The sequence below is a fragment of the Petaurus breviceps genome, unplaced genomic scaffold (assembly GCF_028583685.1).
Source record: "Petaurus breviceps papuanus isolate PSGF00001 unplaced genomic scaffold, PetGlider_PUasm1.0 164, whole genome shotgun sequence".
NCBI lineage: Eukaryota > Metazoa > Chordata > Mammalia > Diprotodontia > Petauridae > Petaurus > Petaurus breviceps.
Window position 1 is genome coordinate 5,454,036 of NW_027185735.1, and position 16,835 is coordinate 5,470,870.

The 16,835-nt window shown below is 35.3% G+C and overlaps 1 protein-coding gene and 1 pseudogene across 4 annotated transcripts in view; one reads left to right on the plus strand and one right to left on the minus strand.

Annotated features, from left to right (window-relative positions):
• SRP54 (signal recognition particle 54) overlaps positions 1-16,835 on the plus strand; it is a 139,174-nt gene that overhangs the window by 29,165 nt on the left and 93,174 nt on the right. For all 4 annotated transcript variants that reach the window (XM_069082247.1, XM_069082248.1, XM_069082249.1 and 1 more), the window contains 5 exons: positions 5,847-5,951; positions 8,458-8,524; positions 8,607-8,664; positions 13,376-13,526; positions 16,278-16,426. In XM_069082247.1, the coding sequence (XP_068938348.1) occupies positions 5,847-5,951; positions 8,458-8,524; positions 8,607-8,664; positions 13,376-13,526; positions 16,278-16,426 (530 nt within the window). The remainder of the gene's footprint in view (positions 1-5,846; positions 5,952-8,457; positions 8,525-8,606; positions 8,665-13,375; positions 13,527-16,277; positions 16,427-16,835) is intronic.
• LOC138156807 (non-selective voltage-gated ion channel VDAC1 pseudogene) lies at positions 439-1,457 on the minus strand (annotated as a pseudogene).

A 16,835-nucleotide genomic window follows, 5' to 3' on the forward strand; every position in this document is an offset into this window, starting at 1 on the left:
TAAGTACTACATTATTGGCTTAATCACATCAGATTGGCTCCACAACAAAATGGTACAAAGTAGACTCCTAAAAGGACTGTGCAGACAACTTTTGGCAGAAGTAACTAATCAAAACGAACAATTCATGAGAATTTGTCTTAAGAAAAACAGAGTCCCCTTTTCAGAAAAGTTTTTCACTCCATCAAGGAATGAGCCTCTGTCTACCCACTTAGGATAGATATGTAGCCAAGTTGACTGCAGTGGACCATGAATTCTCAGGAAGTCAAAATTGCATTCATTTAATCAGTCCACATTTAATAAGTGCCTACATGTCATTGCCTTCCACTAGCAGCTATCTCTAGATAAAAAAAAAAAAAGGTGGCCCAATGCACCCTTTCAATCCTTAGAGAATTCTGAAAGCTGTTGAATTGAAAGAATTCAAAAGCCTAGAGCTGAAAGGACCTTTTTTCCAAGTTGGGTTTCTTCTGTATCTCTGAAAGGATAACACTTTAAAGCTGCATCATCTTTAACCTGGAGGTCTAACATGATTGATGTATAGCAATACTTGCATCCCAGACATACAACATGGAAAGGTACACTAATTAATGAAGGTAGCTATCCTGCAAGATATTTTAAAATTAAGTGATTGTACAACTTCTTTGAGGCTTGAAATTCCAGTCCCAGACCAAGTTTGTGGCCGCCAGCATTGACATTCTTGCAGTCCAGCAAAGTTGATAATGTCAGTTTGATACCTGGATTTAGAGTCTGGGTGTAACCTGGCTGCTATTCCAAAACAAGTGTTGCTATTTCCTGCTGTCTAGGCTAGGTTGACAGTAGTTTCCAACTTCTTGTTCACCTTCTGATAAATAGAGCTCCCAAATTCTGTGCCATCATTCACCTTGGTGTGCAGCTGGAATTCATCAGTCTTGTCAACAGCAAAGTTGCTCTGGGTCACCTAAGATTTATATATAATTCATCTGGTAGCCTGCCAGCCAGCTTTCATAGCCAAGTACCACTGTTCCTCGTATTGAAGGTCCAGAAATATCAAAATCCATGTCACAGCCAAAACTGATATGTTCCTGCTTATATCCTGACTTAATCTTAGCCCTTTTTTTCCCTGTGTTAGGTGAGAAGGACGAATCAAAGGTCAGCTTCAGTCCATGTGCAAGCTGATCCTCAACAGTAATTGCAGTGCCCAATGTATTGTCTGTGTTCCATTTTTCTATGAATGTCAAGCCATACTCAGACCATTTGTATTTTGTTTCCAAACTGTCCAAAACTTTGCTGGTCTCAGTGTTTGCTGAACCTGAACTTGTAAATTCCAGTCCATTCTCAGATTTTTGTTTTCAGATCCAATTTTATTAAGCCAAATCCATAGCCCTTAGTAAACACATCCCTGGCATATTTTCCAAGGTCAGCATAAGTAGGTGGCACAGCCATTTTCTTCCTCTCGCAGCAGGCGGCAGACACAGAGGCTGTGGGGAGAAAAAGTTTTTCTAAAGTAGGGAAATATCCTTTTTCTATTTTTGTAACAGTTGTTTGATTTAGCAAAGGCCTTTTTTTCATTCAGTGCTAAATCATCATCCCAGTCTCTGTCTAGATTATGACAGATTCTGACAGTGAAATCTGAATTAGTGAAATTGCATTATATAGACTATCCTAGATTTATAAAACAACCCATACTTGCAAATAATCATTGAGTTTAGAAGTAGAGGAAGAATAGAAGATCAAGAGCAATTTGGAGGGAGCTGATTTCCTCCCTCTAGCTTCCCTGAATAAAAACATTTTTCTTTTCATTACCTGAAATTTATCGTTTTGTTAAACTGATAAAATTCCACAAAATAAAGATTCATTTGTAAATGCTATAGAGGGCTATACATATATAAATAAGGATTGGTTAATTACAATAGTAAGCATTTATTAATTGTTTACTATGTACAGGACAATGTGCTAGGTGCTGGGGATACAAAAAAGGCAAAAAAGTAGTCCCTGTCTTCAGGGAATTAACATTCTGTTGGGGAGATGTAGACAATTATGCACATATAAAATACTTATGGGGTAAATTTTAGGTAATTTCAAAGGAAATGAACTAGCATTGAGAGACAAGGAGAGGTTCTTGTGAAAGATGAGATTATAGTTGAGACTTGAAAGAAGCCAGGATATGGGGTGAGCAGGAAGAACATTATGGGAATGGAGGTTCTATTGAAAAAACACAGGTTCAATAGATGGCATGATGTGTGGGAAGAATAACAAAGAAGTCAGTATGGCTGGAACCTAGTAAAGTATAAAATTGAAGACTGGAAAGGTGTAAGAAAGGGCCAGGTTGTGAAGGGAAAACAAAATTTTATATTTGATACTGGAAGGAATAAGGGCCACTGGGGTTTAGATTGTTTTCCTTCTACCACCCACCTGAAACCATCTGTACAAATAATGGGAATTTTGGGAGGAGATAGTTAACACTCAAATACTTGCTATTCATATTAGTGGAATTTTGGAGGTAAGAGTGGGGCAGATTTAGAAGTTCTGTGATAGGGTCTGAAGTAAGTTAATCACTTTAGGAGGCCTGGGAGAGAAAAGGATTTGGAAGAGAGCTGCTTAAAAATACTTTTAAAAGGTGCTTAAAAGGATATCAAAGACAAACTACCTATTTCTGAATTTTACCTAGGGTTGGCCTAATACCTCATCCAAATAGGTGGAAATTTTTTTCTTCTTCCTTTTCTCTCTCACTGCTTGGTTCCCTAATTCAAACTTCCAGAACTCAGGCTAATACCATAACAAACAGGCATCATGAGTTAAATGAAATTTTTTAGAATTTAGTTACTATACATAATGGTATTTCTTTTGAATTTTAGCTCCAAATATCCAACTTATAAACACATTTTTGGAATATAACTTATTTCGTAAGTTGTTAGACCTCATTTCCTCACTAACTTTCATAAAGAAAGGTGGTGGAGTGAGGAAGAACTGGGTTCGAGTCATGCTTCTGATATGCACTATGTATGTGATCATGTATAAAGTCACTTTATGTTGTAGTTCCCCATACAGCTCAATAAGCTATAAATTATAGATTAGTTTTGCTGATCACCATACTCCACACTTAGCATTCTCCTCACTGATTAAGTCGCATGTGTGTGAGTGGCAGAAGTGGAATAACACTGATAAAATTGAAGATTGGCTTTTATTGGACCTTACCTCTTACCTGCTTTTGTGGGATTTTAATAAATGTGGGTTGAATTGAGTTGTTCAATTCAGCCAGCATTTCTTAAGCACTTACTGTGTGCTAAGCACTAGAGATGCAAAGATAAAGTAAAACAGCCCTTGTCCTTAAGGAACTAAGGTTCTTCTGGCAACAGATTACATATAATTTTTCAGTGTAGGGAGAGCAGTAATAAGTGAGGGAAGCAAGATTTTGGATCTTACCACTTTGAAGCAAATTACGGAATTAAGTCACTAGCTGGAACTTGGGTTACCTCAATAATAGGATTTGAAGCAGAATGGATTGTAGAATCGCCATAACCTATAGCTGTAATGTGAAATGACTGAAAGGAGGAGCTATAGTGTCTGGAACTGAGAAAAGTCTGCTTGATAGGTTTACTCTGGCTAGCTATTCCTTAGCTAGCCTATTCTTCCCCCTACCCCCACCCCATCTTTGTCAAAGAAGTAACCCTTCTTACCAAGGCCAGCTTCTCTTCATCTACATTTGATTCTATCCCCTTCCATGTTTTCCAGTAGATTGTATCGCCACTCATCCTCACCTGGTAATGAATTTTTAATCTTTCCCTATTAACTGATTCTTTGCCCACTGCCTTTAAAAATGCCCAAGTCTCTACTACCCTTAAAAAATTATCATTTAGGGGCGGCCAGGTAGCGCAGTGAGTAAGAGCACCAGCCCCAGAGTCGGGATGAACTGGGATGGACACTTAGCACCCACCCAGAAACACCTGGCCGTATAACCTTGAGCAAGTTACTTAACCTCAATTGCTTAAAAAAAAAATTATCATTTGATTCTGCCATCCCCTCAAGTTATCATTCTGTATTATAAATCCTTGAAAGCTTCTGCATTCTACTTCCTTTCCTTTTACTAACTCCTCCACCCTTTGCAATCTAGCTTTTGACCTCTTCGCTCAAATGAAATTGCTCATTACAAGATTACCAGTGATTGCTAAATTACTGGTACCAAATTACAATTAATTACCAAACCTGAAGGTCTTTTCTTAGGCCTCATTTTCTTTACTTCCCTGTAGCATTCTGTCTTGGCCCTTCTCTTCCTTTTCTGTTCTCTTTAGCTATGGCCTCATCAGTTCGCATAGATTTAATCATTTCTATGCAGAAGACTTCAAAAGTATATATCTAGTCCTAGTCTTTCTATTTCTAGTCCCACAGTACTAGCTTTTTCTTGGATATTTCAGACTTGAATGTGTTTCAGGCATATCTCAGACCCGTCATGTCTAAAAGAAACTTAATTTTTTTTCCCCCAAAAACCACCCACCCTCTATCAAATTTCCCTATTTCTGTCAAGGATACCACCATTCTTCTGTCCTCCCACATTTGTGATCTCAGCAACATACCTGACTCCTCACTTTCCTTCACCCTACATATATATCCAGTCATTACTCAAATCCTGCCACATCTGCTTTCAAAACACTTCTTACATATGATCTCTCTCCTCACATGGCCTCAGTTCAGGCCCTCATCAGTCTTACCTAGATTATTACAGCAGCCTTCTAATTGGTTTTACTACCTTGATTCTCTTATGTTCACCCTACACACTTTTTCCAAAGTAATTTTCTTCAAGTGCAGATCTGGGCATGTGGTTCCCCTCTTCAGTCAATTCTGCTGGTTCTCTATTGCCTCTCAGATCGTATTTAAATCCCTCTTTTAGCTTTTATAGTGCTATACTTGATGGTCTTAGCCCATCTTTTTAGCTTAATTGAACATTACTCCTCTTCTGACACTTCCATCCATCCAAACGGGCCTTCTCTTTGTTCGTCACACAGGAAGCTCTCTTTTCTATCCTGTGACTTTTCACCAGTTGTCCCCATGCCTGGAATGAGCTTCCTTCTTACATTTTCTTCATAGAATCCCTTCTTTTAAGTTGCAGTTCAAGCATCATCTTCTGCATTAAGTCTTTCCTGAATCTCTCTCCTACTAGTATCCTTCCAGACTACTTTGTATGTATTTGTAGTTACTCATTTTATAATTACCTTTTACATAATTCTACACATACAAACACACACATGCTCACACGTGCGCACACACATCTCCCCTGTTAGAATATAAGCTCTTGGGGTGGTTAGGTGCCACAGTGAATAGAGCACTGTCCCTGCAATCAGGAAAACCTGAGTTCAAATGCGGCCTCAGACACTTAACACAAAACTAGCCACGTGACCTTGGACAAGTCAGTTAAACCCAATTGCCCTACCTTCCCCCCTCCAAAAAGCAAAAAAACAAACAAAAAAGAATATAAACTGCAAGTAGGGATTATTTTGTTCTTTGTACTTGAATTGCCACTACCTAGACTATTGTCTGGCTCATACTTGATACTTATTGATTGATAGAATATCAAAGATATTTTTATTCTGAATAATTACAGCATAAAACTTTTGAAAACATGCCATATGAATAAGAAATAGTTTGAACACCCTTTAGTCTTACAATCTTAAGTAGCAAAAGAGTGATAATCTACTTTTATTAACTCAGAAATAATTATGTTGAATCAGCTAGTTCTTTTGAAGAGCTCAAAGCTAATTAACTCATATAGAGAAAATAAAAGAAAAGTTGAGTTATCTAAGCTTAATTGTAACATATTTGCTTCTTTTGTAATCTTTCAAATTTTAGCGTGTTTTAATCTGATTTTCTTTATGCAGCTTGTAGACCCTGGAGTTAAAGCCTGGACACCAACCAAAGGGAAACCAAATGTTATTATGTTTGTTGGGCTGCAGGGTAGCGGTAAAACCACAACATGTTCCAAGGTAAATTATACCAGATACTTTTAAAATGTCATCTAGAGAAATGTTCTAAAAATTGGCTATTGTAAAAGCCAGTTCTTATTTTCACCTGTTAATTAATCTTTCTACAAATTCACTAATTTGACTTTTATATCTTCATGTGGTGATCTTGTTTTCCTAGCTTGTACAATATAGGAAATAAGAATTTTGCTGTTTCTCGATGATTTCCTTTCTATAAAGTGTTTGTCTAGATTGTGATAAATTTGATTATTTTCCTAAGATTTCTGTTTTGGTTTTAAATAGCTTTTGAAAGTTGGCATGGAGAATAATAATATAAATTACCACTGGTCAGTCATAGGTACAGTGAATAGTGGTTTTGATGCTATTACTCCTACTTTGAAGCCTCATTTTGGTGTGGAGCTGACCCTTTTTTTGCTTTTTTTTTTTTTTTGGAGGGGGAAGGGTAGGGCAATTGGGGTTAAGTGACTTGCCCAATGGCACACAGCTAGTGAGTCTTAAGTGTCTGAGGCCGGATTTGAACTCAGGTCCTCCTGACTCAAGGGCCGGTGCTCCATTCACTGTGCCACCTAGTTGCTCCTGACCCTGGTTTCTTGACAGCCTTGCCAGTAAAGCACAAGGTTTAGAAGATCCTACCAAGCTAGAAAGATTTAATGTTAACTTTCTGTATCTGTTATCCAATGAACAAGCCACCTAAATTGGGAGAAACTTGCCATCAAAAGGTGTCCCCCCAAAACGTGATTCATTAAAGACTATCTATTCAGATGTTGGAAAGGTTATGGTCTGTATTAGTGAAGGGTATTTTTCTCCTCTCCCATAAAATCACAAATCCTTAAAAGTATTGAAGTACATTATGTAAAAATCAGTACTTCAAATTTACTGTAAGTCCAGTTTTCTTAAAGGACTCATCAAATCAGCATTAGACATAAAAAATATTTATTATTTCATGAAAATTAGGTGTCTTTAGCTGAGTTGGTTTTTTTTTTTTTTACTTTTCTGACTTCCAGCAATAATGACTGTCTGCATCTTTTATTCAGATAGGACTCCCATTTGCTTGTCTGAACAGACAAAACCCCTTGTTTTTATTTAAATGTTTTACTTTCAAAATGAGAGGTTCTGCCTATAACAGACCTCACTTTTTGTCTTTAAAGGGACAATTGTGATGTAAAAGGGGGATAAAAGCACTGGATTTGGAGTTAGAAGACATGGTGGGTTTGAGTGTCTTATCAATAGCAGTGTGATCATAATCCAAATCAGTTAACTTGCTTGATACTTTGTTTATATATCTATAGAATGTAGATATAATGTACATACTTAACTTACTGGTTAAAGAAAATATTTGTAAAATTGAAGCATATATAACTGTGGCTTATGTGTCCTCAAAGGCAACTAGATGGTACAGTGGGGACAGAGTGCTAGAGCTAGTCAGGAGGATCTGAATTCAGTGTGACCTCAGATATTTATTAGTTGTGAGACTCTGGGCAAGTCACTTAATGGCTTCAGTTCTGCTTCAGTTTTCCTTATCTGTGAAATGGGGATAATAATAGCACCTACCCCCCAGGGTTGTTGTGAGCTTAAAAATAAGATAATATGTGTAAAGTGTGTTTCAGCCCTTAAAATACTATATAAATGCTAGCTATTCTTATAACTCTAATATTCTCTGTTATTATAATACCTATAATATTTCATTATTATGAATAATCAAATGAGATAATGTATGTAAAGTTCTTTGAAAGCATAAAGTACTATGTATATGTGAATTCTATTAATATAAAAAGTTGATTTTGTCTTTTTAACATTGTTTTGGGTGATTGTAAAGATTTTTCATTGTACCCAAAGACCTTTCATATCCTTCCTGACATGTTCAGTACTCTCAATCTGCTTATGCATGTTATTTTCTAGCTCTTTATACTTTGTAGCAGCCCTTAACTTTTTCTCCACATCCCTTTTATGCCTGAAGTAGACTTTGACTATTGTAAATTCAAGACGTGATATCTATAGTAGTGACATCATTTTATATCCTTTGAAAGACATTGATACTAGTAATAATAGGTAGCATTTTAAGGTTTGCAAAACATCTTACATATGTCAGCTCATTTGATCCTCACAACAACCCTGAGAGCTAGGTGCTATTATTATCCCTATTGATGAGGGTGAGGAAACTAAGGCAGGTAGACATTAAGTGCCTTGCCCAGAGTCACACAGTTGGCAAGTATCTGAGTCAGAATTTAAACTTTAGTCTCCCTGACTCCAGGTCTTTTGCTTTATCCAACTGTTCCATCTACTGCCTCTAAGACAATAATATAAACAGACAGTGAAACCTATTTAGGAGATGGCTTGTATTCTATAGGTCACCAATCAAAAAGATTAATTTTTAAGAAAGAAATGCAGTTTCCTTAAACTGGTTTCACTTTACTAGTTTTATAATAGAAAATAAAATGCAATGTAAAAAAATCTTAAGCATATAAAACTAGGTGATAGTAGTTACATGTTTTGACTCTCCTTTTGACAGTTAGCCTATTATTACCAGAGAAAAGGTTGGAAGACTTGTTTGATATGTGCAGACACATTCAGAGCAGGTAATGTGTCACCATTTCAAATTAATTTTTGTAAATTATATATAACATATTTCAAAAGATTCATTAATTCTTTATCTCATAGGAGCATTTGACCAATTAAAACAGAATGCTACCAAAGCAAGAATTCCATTCTATGGAAGGTATGTTTCTGTTTTAGTTTTTGTTTCCTTTTTGCTACTTATTAAGCTCTGTCTTTGGTTAAAGTTGTCTGCCCTCAACAGTCTGTTGAGTTATTATGTACACATTTTACTTAGGCTTTTGCTCATATTGTTCTTCCTAGAATGTTTTCCTATGCCTCCTTTCTACCTTCTTTTAACTTCCTTTCAGAACCAGATCAGGTCTTAAGAGGCTAGTTCAGGGGTAGGGAACCTGCAGCCTCAAGGCTACATGTGGCCTTCTAGGTCTTCAAGTGCAGCCCTTTGACTGTGTCCAAGTTGTATAGAACAAATCCTTTTATTAAGGGGATTTGTTCTGTGAAGTTTAGATTTAGTCAAAGGGCTGCACTTGAGGACCTAAAGGGCCATATGTGGCCTCGAGGCCAAAGGTTCCTCACCCCTGGGCTAGCTGATTATTACTCCCTTTACTTTCTGTTACTTTAGTAGTAGTGGTGTTTTTATTCTTCATGTTCTCATTTTGTTCAGTGGAATTCAGATACAAATGATGCTGGGACAACTTGTTATCTTGCTATTATTATTTTATATTTAGTGTTCCGTGAACTATTGTATGTGGACAAAATGCCTGCTTTTTGTACTTCAGTTAAAATATTAAACTGTAAGCTCATCCTTGGTATAACCTTAGTAGCAGATGGTTCAGCAGGAATAATAATCCCGTCATCCTGCTCCTGCTTGATTTTGATCTCCTCTGTTAGGTCTTGAAAGCTTCTAATTCCCTGTAGTTTGGGGCGTTTTGTGTATTTGATATAATGATATTTCTTAAAAATGCTATTCTTAAGTTTCTATAGGTCCCTTTAATATTCAGGCAATTGTAGGCAACAGTTCTGTACAATGATTATATTTCAGTATGACTTATTAGTTCAGTTGTCATCTATAAGTTCATGAAAGATAGCAATCTTCCGATGTATAGTTCTAGCCACCACATCATGTCTTACTACTAAATATTTGGTAAGTACTAAATTTTTATATCTGTAGTGATGTGCTGAACATTTTCTAACACTACCCTCCATAATCTACATTAATCACTGAGTTTGGCTCTTTAAGGTATTCTTTACTTTCTGGTGGTAATGAGTACAGTCCTGAATTATCATAAACCCTTACTTTCCACAAAGAAATCTACTTACCTCAGCTATTCATGTGGTCTTTCTTGATGACATATTATTGAGTTCATCCAGGTATCACCCTTTTCAGTTCCATTCTTCAATCTTAACTATTTGATAGGTTCCATCAAGAAGTAGTATTATGATACTATATACAATTTGTATTGTTTAATCACAAGAAGTTAATTTAGTGTGCAAAGACTGCTAGATTTATAAGTTAAGAGAACTTTATTCAAATTCTGACTCTGTGACTTACTGTGGGTTTGAGCCTGCATAAATACTTAACTTCAATGGGCTTCAATTTCATGGATCTCTTAAGTGCTTTTCCAGGTCTATATCTGTGATATGTGATCTCATGAACTTGCTTGTATTTTAATACAATGGTTTTTGAAGGATTGAGTTCTGTGAAACATTTCATATGTTGTATCCACATCTAAATTGTAAATTTAAGAAGAGTAGAGATAGTGATTTTTGTCTTCTTTGATATTCTGCGCAACATTTAACCATACTATAAGTAGTTTTTCCTGAATGAGTAAACAAAAGAATTATAATTACATTAGAAACACTTTTTAGTAATTCCCTATTTGAGGGATTAATAAATTAATTTTATGCCTTCATATAAATGGCTTAGTTCATTCAGGAAATAAACCTGTGAAAGTGAAACTTTTAATTTTGCTTTAATACAACTATTTTTTTTCATATGTGTGTGTGTGATTTGTTTTCATAAAATTAATATAAAAATGTTTTTATAAAACATTTTCCAGGGCGGCCAGGTAGCACAGTGAGTAAGAGCACCGGCTCCAGTGTTGAGAACACCTGGAGATCGAATCCCAGGCTCAGACACTTAGCATCCACCCAGAAACACCTGGCCGTGTAACCTTGAGCAAGTTACTTAACCCCAATTGCTTAGGGGCAGCCAGGTGGCTCAGCGAGTAAGAGCGCCGGCTCCAGTGTTGGGATAACCTGGATCAAATACGGGCTCAGATACTCAGTACCACACCCAGAAATATCTGGCCGTGTAACCTTGAGCAAGTTACTTAACCCCGATTGCTTTAAAAAAAAAAAAAACATTTTCCAGTAAACCCCCTTACAAAGAATATTCCACAAAACAGTTTATCAGTTGTTACTAGGAAGGAAGGATGTATCCTTTAACTTTGACATTATATATGCCTTCTTAACTTCTACCTTGTAGAATCCCTTGTTCCCTTTAGAACTTAGCTCACTGTATGAGCTTTATCATTTTCCCAGCTGCTATGGGCCTTCCCCCCATTACCTTGTGTTTATTTTCTTAGGTTTTTTTGTGGACGTATGTATATTATGTGTTTGTGTCTCTGTATACACACATATTCAGACTTTTTTACAGCCCCCAACATGTTATATGAAAAAGTAGAAATGGTATAAAAAACTAAGAGAGAAAGAGTAGCAAGACCAGACCAAGTATTCAGCAATTGATTCTCTGAGATGTCATAAAGAAAGGTAGAAGCAAATATGGGGGGGGGGGGGGAATCACATCCCTTATTTTTACCAGAAAAGAAGACAATTGGGAAAATGTAAATAGCTCTGACTCACATAAATAGCTCTGATTCACTCTACTTTCCCATCTCAACAAAGTCTTTGTGAATAATTACATGTATATCAAGGGTTTACTTGATAAATGTGCGAGAAGGGAACAGAAAGACTTTTGCAAAGAATATTCCATAGCAAACCACTACTTTCATAGTTTCATAATTGATTGAAAGGTAAAGAGTATACATGATCCCACTATTTTTTGTTGACTGTATGAAAAACATTTTGATCTGGTAGAGCAAAATGCTTCCTTAAAAACTACCCTTCTATGCACGTGTCAGAATATACAAGATTCCTTGAAAGATGTAACAACAATGAGAACTTTGTTCTGTGCCCCTCTGATTATTATCAAGGAAGGCACAAAAGAGGGACATCAGTACTTGCCACTGTTGTTTGATATCATAGATTACATCCAGCATGAAGTTTGAATAGCAGGAGGAATTGCCTAGCTGGTGGGGCCTTGAAAATGTTCTTTTAGGTGGAGCAGTGCATAGAATACAAGGCCTAGAGTTAGGAAGATCTGAGTTCAAATTCAGCTTCAGACACTTATTAGCTGTGTGATTCCAAGCAAGTCAACCTCTGTTTCAGATTCCTGCTCTGTAAAATGGGGATAAAAATAACACCGACCTTGCAAGGTTGTTGTGAGGCTCAAATCAAAAAAGCATTTAACACAATTCCAGACATATAGTAGGCACTATATAAATATCAGCTATTATTATTATCATAACATTATTTTGATCGCATCAAGCTTCAGACCTTCACAAAACCTCCTATGGTTGTTCAAAAGAGTTTAGCCTAACTACATAGGAAAAATCAAGAGCTTGTTAAATGCTTGTTGTCCATATTGCTATGCAGTTAAGATAGCCTGTAGAGCTGGTCATCATCATCTCTGTCGGACAGACACTGGATGAACAAAATGCTGGACCCAGAATTGAACAGCAGGAAAAAAGCACTGGAATCTCACTGTTTTTAATAATTCAAGTCTCTCCCTGGAAAAAAAGGCCTATCTTTTAACTACACTATCCTTAATATCAATCATCTTCCAGTGGTACTATCTCATTGCAAATGGTAGAATATCACAGTCTCTAAAGAATTAAAGATGTAGGTCATCAAAAGGGCAATGGAGTTTGGCATGGTGGATTGTGAGGAGACCACAGCATGTAACCAAAAAAGAATTTTGAAGAATAATCTAAATAAAGAATATCATCAGAGTAATGTATGACCAGAAAAAATGTAGTATGTTCATGTAGCAATTATCAGAGATAATTGATAGCCCTCTGTCAGAAAATCTAGAGAAAGGCACTTTGTATATTAGGTGGAGCCTCTTTGATTTATGACAGGACATGGACAGAGCAGAATGAGAAAGCATGGATGAACTGTGTTTTGTGTTTTGTTTTTTCATTAGAGAGAATATCAGATATAATCAAGGTATTGGAGAGCCCCAAAAACCTTTTAGGGAAGCATATCATACACCTAGACACATGAAAAAATTAATATTTATATAACGCTATAAGGTTTTCAAAGTGTCAGAGAGAGAGAGAGAGAGAATAGGCAGTCACAGGTATCAAGTACTTTTGATAAAACAGGCCCATCCTACCTAGAGAAGCAATGAATTCATAGTGCAGATTGAGACTTTTTTGTTGTTTTTTGGACGTGGCCATGGGTAATGCTAGAATTTTTTTTTTGCTTGAATATACATATTTTAATTTTATTTTTCTTGCTTTCTTAGTGTGAGACAGAAGGAATGTGCTAATAAGAGAATTTTAGAAACAAAATAAAATTGAATTTTAAAAATAAAAATCTGATTGGAAAATTAGACTCACAGATATCAAGAACCGTATTTGCAAAATTTTTAAAAATTTAGATCATGTTTCTTTCAAAGAGAATTCTATAATTAGTAAATTTGTTCATAATTTAAGCTTATAAGATATGGTATACAAGGTATAGATTTCTAAGTTTATTATTTGAAAGTGATTTTTGTTTGTTTGGGCTCACTTGTTCCCATTGAATAGCTATACAGAAATGGACCCAGTGATCATTGCCTCTGAAGGTGTGGAAAAATTCAAAAATGAGAACTTTGAAATTATTATTGTTGATACAAGTGGCCGTCATAAACAAGAAGATTCTTTGTTTGAAGAAATGCTCCAAGTAGCTAATGCTATAGTAAGTTGCTTTCTTTAAGTTAATTTACTCTTGTGGTATGGTGTGGTACTGATTATGATATGCCCAGTATTTTACCTACCTAGTCTTCAATAAAAATAAAATCAATAAATTTTTTAATGCGTACACTTTTTCTATTTGATAAAACCTTATCCTTTCATTCATTTTGTTCTTTGTCAAATACATAATTTTGAAATGCATATAATTTTTGTGATCATGTCTTATCTTTCTCCTTCATAGCATTTTTATTCCTATGTACATTGGGAAAAATCAAAGACATAGCCAAAACACTTTTGTATTAAGTTGTTGATTATTTGGGCTTGATATTTAGTTTTGCAACTTGTGAATTATTTGAATACAATTAGAGGAATTTACCTATTAGTAAATTTTAAAAGCTTTTCAAAACAGATCTTTGCATTTAAATTATGATTAAGAAGGTGGAGATGGACATAGTACATCTGCTTAAGTCACTTTTATGGGATTATTTTCTACATATGGTATATTAGCATAAATCAACACCCTGTTAAGCATTAATATTATAAAATTGTCACTCTCTATAGCCTTTATTTTGGTTTGGTGCTGATGGGAGCCCAGAGTCTTTATCTTCCCATACTTACATTTTTGGCTAATTGGGATAGATGCAGGGAATATGTCCTAGGTCAGGATAGGGAACCTTTTCATGTTGGAAGACCTCATTAATATTTAGCTATAATCAAATAAGACCACATTCAAGAAACTTCAATTAGATATACTTAATAATGGACATTATTTTGTAAAAATCTAACTACTATGTACTTAATGATTTCAAAAAATGAAAACTATTTGTTAATTTTGAAGTTAACTAACCTTTTAATGACTTTGTTATGTCTGCTTTTTGTTGGAAAGCATTTGAATATTTGGTTGCAGCATGAAGGTCTGCGGTTTCATTTGATCTCATAGATGGGTATCAGTCATTTGTACCCTTAAGACCATCTTCATTTGGGTTAGGTAGGAGAATGTAGAGTCACAGCAATAAGTGATTGAAAAGCAAAAAAGCATTTAGTTTTACCTTGCAAAGAAATATTCAGGTCCTTTTGATTTGACATTATGTCACACAGAAATGCAGCATTCCTATAGAAATTCTCTTTCAATTACTCACATTACTGATTCTTTTCTTCATAAAATTTATTTATCGTCGCAGAGATAAAATTTTAGCTAACACCTCTCCCTGTGATAGGGTATGCACTTTAGAATGATATGGCAAAACCACATTGAATACTGTACATAAATTTACTGAATTCAGTCCAACTTTGATACACTTATCTTGAAAGTTGTCAAAGGTAGATCTATTCCCTGGGTTCTGTTCGCAAGAGTACCCAAAGCAAGTAACTCTTCGTAGCAAAGAAAATCTTCTTTTATGACCCGAATGAAGTATAAAACCTGCATCGAATCAGTAGTACCAGCCAATTTGTCCAAAGGGATTAAATAATATATATTTTCCTTTTGAAGTATTGCATGAATTTATTCTGGTAAGTTGAAGACTAATTCATGCTGCCAGTCAGTTTATGGTTCTCCTTAAAAGAGGCACTTGTTTGTACTGTAAATGTTATTGGCATCTAAGCATCCTACAACTTCAGCAATGCATTCTTTCACAGTTTCTACATCACTGAATGGCTTTCCTTTTTGCCCAAATATATAAGCTGCTTTATAAGTTTCTTCAGTGTCATTATTTCCAGTTCTTATTATTGCTTGAAAGAATTGTCTTTCTTTGTTTTTACATTTCATCTTTTGACTTCTGAAATGCAAGCTTTTGTGCCTTTCCTGCTAATTTAAAATATTTGTGGTCCTTATGAGTGTTATAATGCTAATGAGCATTGAATTTCTTTAATGTTGATATTGCGGTATCACAAAGCAAGCAAATCATCTTATATTCTCATTTTCTTATGTAGTCCTCATTAAAAAAAATCTATTTTCTTCCTTTATTGTTCTCTTGGTCTTCTTTGACATGGGCTGTTAAACAGACAGAATTTAAAAATACTGTCAAGCTGTGCAGCTATCCAAAAATTCCACCTTAAACAGAAACACAGTGCACCATTGTCAAAATCTGGTAACAGCCTGGCATACTCAACCCCATAAACTCACCAACCAATCTCTTGCAGTAATGGCACCAGTCAGGCAAAGGGAAGTTAGAACTAAATAATTAGTGTAGCAGCTGTCAATTTAGCCCTTATAGCTTACTTATGTTCTAACTGTGCCAGTCAGTCTGGGTAGTTTATTTCACTGAAACTTATTTTATTCTTTGGTATTTTAAATATGTTCTTTTTAAAAGTAAAATAAAAATATAAAAGAAGAATAAAAATGTATGAATAAAAATAAAATGATTTGTTCTGTAAAATTTGGATTCAGTCAAAAGGCTGTACTTAAAAGGGGCAGCTAGGTGGCACAGTGAATAGGGCACCAGTCCTGAAGTCAAAAGGACCTGAGTTTAAACCCGACTTCTAACACTTGACACTTGACTAGCTGTGTGACCTTAGGCAAGTCACTTAACCCCAATTGCCTTCCCTCCAATAAAGAAAGGCTTCATTTAAGGATCTAGAAGGCCACAGGTCCCCAACTCCTATCCTAGATAATCACATATTGATAATCACATATCTTCATGGTTTTGTTTGTTTTGATTATTTCAGTTAAAGATTATTTTTGTATGAATTGTTTAAAATGTTTTCATTTGTGAAAGGATTAATAAAAATTTGCAATTTTTCCATTCAAATGTTCTAGCAACCTGATAACATTGTTTATGTAATGGATGCCTCCATTGGTCAGGCTTGTGAAGCACAAGCTAAGGCTTTCAAAGATAAAGTAGATGTAGCCTCTGTAATTGTGACGAAACTTGATGGCCATGCAAAAGGTGGTGGTGCACTTAGTGCGTAAGTATTGGAAATACTAATGTTCGGATTATTTATAACTTTATCAGGTTGACATTTTAAAATATTTTCAAAATGGCATAGGTATCACTTTTTATACTTTTGTTTAAAAAATTATACTTTAAATCAGGCAAGATTTCCCTCTTTCCTTCCTCCCTTCTTTCCTCTCTCAATCTCTTTCCCTCCCTTCATTCCTTCTGAAAAATTAGATACCATTAAGAGATAATTAAAATCAAATCATACATAAACTAGAAAGCCACAATTGAAACATAAGCTTCATTTGACGTGTTTATTTTATGGCTTTACTTACTAGAATAATGATATTGTCATAGTTTTAGATGACACAAAACCATTAATTTGAATAATTATCACCACTTGTAATTTTTTGTCACTTCAGCATTTATTTTTCAAA